Source organism: Etheostoma spectabile, chromosome 3, assembly GCF_008692095.1.
Source record: "Etheostoma spectabile isolate EspeVRDwgs_2016 chromosome 3, UIUC_Espe_1.0, whole genome shotgun sequence".
In the NCBI taxonomy this organism is placed as follows: Eukaryota; Metazoa; Chordata; class Actinopteri; order Perciformes; family Percidae; genus Etheostoma; species Etheostoma spectabile.
The window spans coordinates 7769874-7780125 of NC_045735.1; the positions used below are offsets into that span (position 1 = coordinate 7769874).

The 10252-nt window shown below is 40.1% G+C and overlaps 1 protein-coding gene across 3 annotated transcripts in view; it reads right to left on the reverse strand.

The window, feature by feature from the left end:
- The window catches only part of lsamp (limbic system associated membrane protein), a 713356-nt gene that overhangs the window by 66301 nt on the left and 636803 nt on the right, over positions 1 to 10252 (reverse strand). For all 3 annotated transcript variants that reach the window (XM_032503218.1, XM_032503209.1, XM_032503200.1), the window contains 2 exons: positions 3195 to 3339; positions 2691 to 2778 (listed from right to left, as the gene is read on the reverse strand). In XM_032503218.1, the coding sequence (XP_032359109.1) occupies positions 2691 to 2778; positions 3195 to 3339 (233 nt within the window). The remainder of the gene's footprint in view (positions 1 to 2690; positions 2779 to 3194; positions 3340 to 10252) is intronic.

The window sequence follows — 10252 nt, forward strand, 5'->3', positions numbered from 1 at the left end:
TTTTTATGGGGTTTTTGAGGTTGCTTCTGCCACGGTTATTTGTTGGCAATTTTTCTCTTCCTGGAGAGTGTATAGTCAATAGACAGGACAGAGTAGGGACAGTGAAATGACATGCAACAGATTAAAGGATATTCTAAGCCGTAAAGTTACAGTAATACATGTTATACACAAAAAGGTTATAGTGTACTCAAAACTATGCTTGTGCTTTGCTTAGTTAAGCATAAAGACTGAAAGACTGGAAAGCCTGGCCAGGTCCAACGGTAACGGAATCTGCCTACCAGCAAATCTAACGATCTCTTATTAACGTGTTATGCCTTGTTTGTTTAAATGGTATAAAAACCAAAGTGTAAAAATGTCAGGTTGTGGTTGTGCTAAATTAAGCTAAGCTAACAATCGGCAGGTTTCAGATAGATACTTTCCGTAGACGCATTAAAGTGGTATCAATCTTCTGATCCAACTCTCGGCAAGAATATGAATAAGTGTATTCCAAAGTTGTCAAAAGAGGATATAAGAGAGACACAAGGCAATATGAAAAGACACATAGAGTGTTTAAAAAGGATACATTAAAAGAACAATACAAAAATCCCCCGACCATTCCAATAGGGGAATAAATAGGGAAATACTGTTTACATCTATTCTGACTGTTCTGATGTGACTAGCTCAGGATACAATCAGCTTATAAGGTATCCTATTGATAATGTAAACAACATATTCAATTCCAGACTGACACTTGTTTTATTACTATCAATAATTCTGTTAGAATAATACAAAATATGTACAATATGTAATGTGTATTAAAGCATCACTTTGTTCACTTGAATGAATTAACTATTCCCGAAAAATAATCAAACTAAATTTTTTGTTGATTTAAAAAGATCTCTGTGGACTATTTATTTCGACTATTGATGGTTTCTTGCACTCAGCTTTTCCGTCCGTTTGAATGGACCGAAAAAATAACGCATAATTAAGTATTTGAATAGGTTTCAATAATTTTTGTCTGGCACCAAAAAACAATTATTTCTGTTTTGTGTTTCATCTTTGCTTTTATTTTAACACTTGAGGGTATTTTTTCAGATCCAATCACTGATTTGTTCAGCCCTAGGGTGTGGATACCCGAAAAAAGCCCGAGAGTACCCAATGGGCCGGGTTCAGACAGATATTTAGAAATGTTGTTTGAGTTCGGGTCGGGCTTGGACACATTAGCCGGGTAAGGCATTTGTTGTAAGTGTGTGCGTGTGCGTGTACGTGTGTTTGTGTGTATGTGTGTCTGTGTCTGTGTTTATGTAAAGTGGGCAGAAGACACCTGGAGAAAGAGAAAGCAGACGTGTAGATGCAACCGGAGCAGAGCTGGTGGAATAAGTTTACGTTTTGTACACTGTGTGTGCGGTGTCCGAAATAAACCCCAGTCTGAAAGCCATGTTCATTCATTCACAAGAACCGTTATTCATTTTATAACATCAGCCTTGGAGGTAACAAGTCTCCCCTGGTTTTTTGACCACGGTCGGAAACAAAGCAATCAGAATAGGTTAACATATTGAACATTTTAAATTAAACAGCGGATTAACACTTGTTGCCTGGCGTGCACTGACGCACTGATCTGTTGACATTTCCGAATACCTTCCTACAGTTGCTTAATAAAAGCAGGCTTTCCACACAAACAAATGTACATGTGTCATTATTATGGGAACAAAATTAGATTTTAACTGTGTCGGGCTTGGACATAAATATCTCAATGCCTGTGGTGCTCGGTCGGGTTCGGTTAGCGCTCTGTCTGACACATGCTGGGCTTGGACAGAAAAATGAGGCCCGATTAGCACTCTATTCAGCACACCATAGCTGCATGGTAATACCTCTATGTAAATCTGTGTGTTGTCCACATTATTATGGTATGATATTTTACTTTGAGGTAAGAGAACTACTCTGTGCTTCTTTAAAAAATAGTTGTGGAATTCTGGAATGACAGTCAGCAGTTTTTACTTCACAGGGAACAAGATGTAGAAAGACGAAAGAAAGGCTCAAAACTGAGCATGACTGTTTTGTGTACCCTCTCAAGTACAAAAATGTAATGATGTCATAGCATAGCTTTATCTACCATCTTGGGAGCTACAACCTTAAAACCCAAAAGATAACTTTTAAAAGGAATTTTGGAAGCAAAAAAAAAAGAAAAAAAAAACTTTTTGAAAAAGAAAGAAAAAAGATCCACCCTCCAGGCCTTGGATGAAATCCCACAGCACCTTCTCTCTCCTTCTCAACTTTACTGTCTCCATTCATGAGAAATACTTTCCTATTTTTTGAAAGAGAAAGCTACTGCTGAAGGCTTTTCAAGTGCACTTAAGATTCATTTGAACTGGAACAAGAAATTTGGTTGCTGGAGGTGGGTGTTTGTGACATATGGCTTCTTCCCCTTCTGACAATACATATTCATATATTTTCCTTGCAGACACCTTGGAGGGACATATTTTAGCATTCAATAATAGAGCCATGATGACGCTGACGTAAGTTGCTTGTGTGCTGTTGGACAATGATGCTATTGACTCTTGGGACATTTGAAACATAATTTAAAATGTGTTAAAGCTTCTGTTTAGCATATAATGTGATGTATTGACCCAATTTCCTTGTGTTTATTTTTCCAGCTGGCATGGATAGGTAATTTGTTGTATTATGCTGGAGTTTATGTCAGAGCCACTTGCCTTGTACAATGAGGTAGACCTGTGAGGTCTTGGGCTGCTGCTTAGTCTGTATGGAGCAGGTGTATGAGCCCTCGTCATACACATCCACCTACACACAATGAAAAATAAATATTGTATTTCATTAGTTTGAATGTATATTATCACAATGTAACCTTCATGTTACTTTGTTGTGCTTTATCATTTACATTTTGGTTAGTATACTTCTCCCAGAAATGATCCAAATACATATTTGTAATTTTTAAATACACATGCAGGAATTTAGTGGAATTAGAACAAGTCCAGTGTTCTGCATAATACATGGATAAATGAACGGATCAATAGATATCTGAACAACTGTTCTAAAAAACACAACTCTGGATCTTAAAAAGTCAAAGTTTGTTAAGCTCAAGTTTTTGGAAAAGGATTCTTAAAACCATCCCATCTCTAAACTGTCATCCAATCCAGCTCATGATTATTCACATTTAAATAAACAGTCCAGTTCTGTAGTTTCTAGGGCAGAATTACCTTTTGTATACGCAGGCTGTACTCCAGCTGTCCTTTAGTGACCAGGTCTACTCTGGGGTCCAGGGACCACTTGTCCTGGCCGGCAAAGATGATGTTGGATCGATTGAGCCAGGCCACCTTGGACACTTTGTCATCCACATAACACCTGCAGGCACAACAAGAACAAGAAGTGAGGTGAAGAGATGAAAATAGAAATAAAAGGCTGGTTTCACATAAGGGGATGCAGAATGAAAAGAAAAGAAAGGTCATGTATCGTCTTCATGATAATTTTAATGATATGTAATATTATCAGGAGAAAGGAAATGTGGAGTTTTATAGATAGGAAACAAATAAAGACCAGTGTAGGTGGGCTGTATGAAACTCAGAGGTGTTTTTAGTAAAGGTTTAAAGGTTGAATCATTTCTTCAAAACAATGGACCAAGGTGGGCATATTGACTCACAGTTCAGCAGTGTTGTGTTTTGTACTGCTGACCAGCAAGGGCAATCTAGAGTTGGTTAAGCTAATCAGAAAACTCAGCACTGATCTTCTCCTGAGGTCTTGAAAGAAAAGCTGAAGTTGAGTGGTGTTTCCCATCTCTGTCTCTCTTTACCCTGGTCTCTCCTCTTATTTTGCCCCCCTTCCTCTCTCTGATAAATACATCTCTTTTAACAGTGAGCCTATTCCTGTGGATGAGAAAGGACACCGGTATCCTCTTGTTTACTCCTTGTTGAACGCTGACAGAACATTACGCCAAGTAAGCTTGAGCTAAGACATCTCGCACGGGAGGGACGGAAGCCAAGCGTCTGCCTAATGAATAAATGTAAATGTGAGAAGACGTCGGAATCAATGAGAATGGATATCAGCCGTAATGCATGCCGACAGTGGATGCGCCTCACATGCAAATTCGAGCGACTCCCCAAGCCTTGGTTGTGCACACTGCTTTGGAGTGTGTTGGGCTACAAGAGACTAGATTAGCGAGGCAGTGGAGTGAAGCTGTCTTTGGCAGGTGACCCCGGGTGATGCTCAAAAGTGGTGGTGCAGTCACCCCAGCCTGTTACCCAGTGGGAGCTGGATGTCAGATTTGTTGAAGGCTTGTACTCGCAGCTTGAATCCCTGTTGATGTTCCTTCCCTTTGTGTGGAGCCCAGATAACTCACTGTATTTATTGACTCAATTTGACATCTACCCTCAACTTGTTTCTGAAGTGAACAGGTTTATCCCGTTTTGTTTCATATATCTTCAGTGCATTAGACTTTATAGTCAAAAGAATCCATGACACATTTTTTCTATAGTGATGGAGAGCTATAGGAACAAAACTGAAACACTACAAAAGCACAGATTCTGTGCAAGGGCAACATCTGGAGCACTGCCTTGAAATGTAGCCCAACTCAAATAATTCAAATCAGTGATATATACAGTGTAGATCATTTTATTCCAAGCTTCAAGCAAAAAGTCCATGAAGGACAGCCCCCTGGTTCCTGATTCATGCATCTTTGTTCAAAACTGGAGACTTTACATTATATTCTTGTCCAAACCTTCGTGCTTTAGAAGAACACACAAAACACAATTTAGAATTCAATAGAAATGCATATACATATGCACAAAACATCACACTATTTCACTGAATAGAAATGTGAAATGCTGTAGCTCCATTGTAATGTTGATTCAGCCAGAGGCAGAACAAACTAAATACAGTACGGTCTGTGACACTGTTGTGCAGTGTGGGAGAAGAGAGGTCGACAGCACATCAGCTACTGAGACATGCAGGCCAGTCTTTGTTCAACACCTGTTCATTTTTGCAATTGTATAAAGTCATATTTACAGATTTGCTTTATTGTAAAAGCAACCTAATACACACAATGTAATAATGATATTACCGGATTATTTGTGATTATCAATGTATGATACCTTTTTTAAATGAGATTTATAAATAAAAAAGTTCTTTTCTAACTTTGTATGTTTGTAAAGGTTGTCATGCTCTGACAGAGTGACAATTCAAAGTGACAATGCCCTAAGTTAGTGAAACACAGTTGACTGGATTTTAAGTGTTTGCAGTGAAGCAATGCACTGCCCTGGCTAACTGAATGTCTGCATCTTATTTGTTTTCACAAAGCTTGCTTCCTCTGTTCTCTTATTACCACTTGTCTTCTACTGTGAAGTAAACGGCAAAAGGTGAAAAAACAAGCAGGGAAGTGAAAGACAAAGGAGACATGAACGGAATCCTGACACTATTGTCCTTCAGTTTCCTTTAGTCTCTTTTAAAACGTGTAACCTTGTGTAAGACCACTGTACTGCTCAGACATCTCATAGAGTTTAGGATTGAACGTGCAACACATATGTTTAACAAACAATAAATATTTGTAACGTATGTAATTTAATAGTTTAAAGAATTTAGCCTATTACCTACACATTTGTCATTATAAGCATGTGATTCTGGTTACCCTGTCTGTCTCAGAGACATATTCCTTCGTTAATAATTTTGGTGACATATAGGTACCTCTCAATGTCTAGACCAAGTATTTTGATATATGTGAAGACTGCAAAAATGTATTAATAAGTTTATTTTGAAAAACTACACTAATTCTCCAGCCTACTTGCTGACACTGTTTATCACTATTTACATAGTGAACAGAGACTATTGTCCAATGAAAGACTGGTGTGGCAAGCCGTTACTTCCTTCTACTGTATCTGGAGGGCAAATGCAGCCTAACTGATGCTTTGTGATTTCTACAAACAGATTCCAGAGACTGCCAAATTGTTACTCAGCGAATTGTAATGAGATTCATCATGCAATTAATATGTTAATTTTACAGACTTTAAACTCCTCAAGTTGATTTGAGATTAAAATCAAATTTGTGTGGAAAATTGATAATTAAAAAGAGCAGCCATTGTAATCGAATTCAGTGTAGGGAAATTAACCAAACTTTCTAAAAATATGGCAATAAAGTTTAAGAAGATTATATGTACAAATGACATTTTCCACAGCTGGTCATTTACAGATTTTATACTGTATTCATTTATTTATTCAAGCACATTAAAAACACTGCAGTAATGTCTCTCATACTGTCTTGTTATTGCCAACTTGTCATGTTTTTGCCTGGCTCCGTTCTAAGCAAGACTAAAGGCCAAGTGCAAATCTTTGGTATGCATAGTTTTAGCCAAACGCTATTGTTACTAGAGCACAATCTTTTAGTTTGTTAATAATACAAAAAAAAAAAACTCCTACAGTTTAAAGATAATAAGAAAACAGCTTTCTATGATTTCCAACTGTCCTGTGGCAGCTGTCAAGATCTCTGGGCAAGCACCGTATAGTGAAATAAAGGAAGTGGAAGCATTCATATTAAAACCTCTGTGAAAGTGAGATAAGCTGTTTTAGTTGTGAATTGCACTCATACTGTGAGTGTGGCTCCTTCAAAGCATCATGCAAACTCTTGGCTAAATACAGGTGACTAGGACTATTAATCATCCAAATGTTCCTAATTGTATTACCTCCTTTCAGTTAGCGGTCACCATATGCTGCTCCATATGGGTCAAAGAAATAGATAAATAAATACACAACACATGGTTCTGTACATGCCACCACATTCAGACTTCAATCAGGGACACAGAGTTCCGTTGCTCCAAACACTCTCATCTTCCTTTGCCTTATCTCTTTCTATCTCATTTCTTCACACCTTTTCTTCCTCTTGCTATCCTCGTTTTCTCACCCCGTCAGCTTCTCTTCCTGATTATACTTGCTCCTTGCTGTAAGTTACATCTCCCCTCTCATCTCTTCATCAACACTCTTGGGTAGAAGTAGACATCATGAAATAGAAATCAAAGGAACCATTCATTGATCTGCACTACGGATCATGTTGCTCTGATACCGCTTGTCCTATGCTTTGTCTGTCTTCCACTGCTCAAGCCTCCAGAGGGTCCTGACAACCCTTGTTGCAGAGAGTAGAGCATGCTCAGTCCTAGCTATGTCCTGTTCTCACTAATGAGCTTCCTATCCCTTGTCAGAGCAGTTGTTTGCCTGTAGCTGTCACTTCCTTCTAGCAGAGTAGTTGTCAAGGTGTGTCTGGGCAGGGCCGAGGTTCTCGGGCTGTGCTCGGGCTCTGCTGGACCAGAATGACAAATAAAAGCTCAGTTGTCCCCGGCTGGGCTGATCTGAGGGATATCCAACAAGTCGCTTGCAGGGAACTTGGTTTGATTGGAATAGCAAACCACGGTTGGACGATTTGTAATGAAAATCCATCCCATTAACTGGCTGCAGCCCTCATAAAGATGCAGTATCTCAACTGTGTTACTTAGCCATTGAGATTTTATTAATTTGAATATTTGTCGGTTTTTAATCACAAAAGCATCTCCGTGTTCACAATACTCTGCAGAATCCTCTCCCAGCCCATAATCCTCTGCAGAATACATAGTCTCCGCTAACATAAAAAAGCTTGTAAATGCTAGCAAATATTTGCTGATGCTTGTAAACAAAACCCTTTTTAAATGCACCTTTTATTACTGGGTTTTACAAAGTGCCGTTGTTGTTTATCAGTCCCTTCAGAGACTAGGGGCTTGGTTTACACAGGGTCTGCTTGTGATGGATGCCTCGGTTGCTGTCCTGTGCTGTGTTACCATGAGCTTTGTTGATGGATGCTATGCTGTGCTATATTATACTCTGTTTTTGCCCTGCTGTGCAGTGCCAATATGGACTGGCCAATAGGCTATGGCTGACAGGGGACTGTGTGGGCTGACAGATGCCTGCGCCAGAGCTGCTGAGCTGGGCTTGTGTTGACAGGAGGGCTGGGCTAGATGGATCCCTGCTCCAGGGCTAGCCGTGGGGGAGGACCAAAGAGCAAGCTGAAGCCAGGGAGTGAAACTGTAATGAGAGGAACGTTGTGCCAAGACTGACAGATAGCTCCACCACCCGCTATCCCCATCAATAACCAGTTCTCCTCATTTCACCTCATTTCTTTTCTCCTTTTTTGCCTTCTCTGACACCTCTCACCCCTTAACAAAACACTTTTTCCCCTCCATTTCCTCATTGTAGTGTGTCTGTCTTGTTCTGCCCTGCACCCACTACAACCTTATACCTCCATCTCTTTCCCCTTTCCCCACTTTTTCTCCCTCTTCTCCTTATCTTGACTTGGCAACATGTGTCACTAAGGCCCTGTTCACACTTGTATGCGTTTTGGTGATCCGAACATAGGACAGCTGAGACACATAATTTAGACCTGCGTCTGTCATGTGGCTCCAGCTGTGCACCTGTATTCAGATTTTGTCACTGCCTACATTACTTACATTACTGCTAGAAGGTCAAAGGCCCTGTGCACAGTTAATACATCCACACTCGCCAGTCACGTTCGCAGTTATGTCGGTACAAATGGAGATATTGCTGTCAGCAGAACCCAACGCATCTCCTTCAACAGGGCAAACGCAACACTTCGTCCAACTTGTATTCTAAAATGGGGAAGTAAAAGCGTATAAGGGTGCTGTCACCAAAACAACCACCACGTCCCCCATAGGTGACTTTTTTTCTCTTAAGTCCTAGTCGGGGAGGCATTAGGTCGCATTAGCGTTTACACCACAAAAAAATGTGTGGTCAGATCACAATGCCTCTTGGTGGTCATTTACACTTGTATGTAGTGCTGTCCAGTTGTGATGCAATTGCCCAACACCAATTTTTTCAGTGTGCTGTGCATACATGTGCTACTGCATATTTCTGTGCAAATACACTACCCGTCATACAGAGAGGATCTGAAATGCAAAAAAAAAAATGTTTTAGCCATCAACAAATATTAAAGGCAAGACTGGCACACTGACTGTTTGATCAAAATCTGCCTCACTTCAACCTGGTGGGCAAGAGTCGCTGAGGCTAGCCAGTAAGTTCTTTGTCTTTGTTGTCTATATAAGACAGGGGGCACAACAGACAGTGGGAGGGAGACACAGATATTGCCATCAGTCAGACAGCCTGAGGACGAAACGATGCGCTGCAGAAAAAACGACACCAAGAAAAGAGAGAGAAGAAATGTAAGCTATAAAAGCAAAGCTAAAGCTGCATACCAAATCAAAGACAGGTCATTCCTTTATGGCCCTCAAAGCAATATCTTGCTCTAGATATTCTTTGCGCAACAGGTTAAATGTATTTCCGGAAGGTTCTAGTTTTATCCCTTAGGACCAGGCTTAGCAGAACAAAGCACTTATTGAAATGTCTGGTGCAATGCTGTCTTGCCATGCAATTCACCATCCACCTTTTTTGTTTTTGACAAAAAGGGAAACTAAAGCTTCTTCAAAATTTCTCCCCCTGCCAAGTAACACTTTTACATGAATGAAGTACGTGTTACATTATGTGTAATCACAGAAACATGTTACGCCAAACATGACACTTTAAAGGTGAATCTACTGTATGTGGTAATACAACCTCATTTTGTTAACAGGTAAAGTCTTTGTTAGGTCTTTGGGAAATGTTGTTGACACCAGTGGCAAACAGTTCACATTAATTATTGTGATTTTAAAAGGCAGGCGCCAAGTTTTGAAGCTTGCTTGTGACATGTCCTCTGCAGGTTTAATGAAGCATTTAAAGAGCGGAATGGTGAGGGTGATAGGTCGAGGGTGAGAAACTGTCTCCTTTCATTGATAGTGATTTTAAACAAAGCTGTTATCACCAGGAAGAGCCCATCCCATGGGCCCTGCATACACCACAGTGGAGCGTAGCTTTAATAGGACTAAAAAAAAAAAACTCTGTCCACACACAAAGAGGAAGAACATAGACAACAACAATGTCTTCAAGACATGCCATCAATCACTACTATCACTTCAGTCTGTGAAAGTCATCACTCCCTCCGTTAAGCTAAACCCTGGAGCCAATCCCTGTAGGGAAATCCCAGATGACGTAATAGCATCAGAGTATACTTGCAGTAACCTTTGTTGTTCACTTGATTTATACTCTCTGCTTCAAAGCCCCCCAGACAACCACAGATCCTCATATAATTCTCTCATCCTAAAGCCCTCCATCTTGGTTGGCATGCTTCAGTGCTTAGAGCAAGCCATTAATCAGTGCAGGAATGATTGTTTTGAGACTTGGCCAGCAGGCCAAGCGGGGG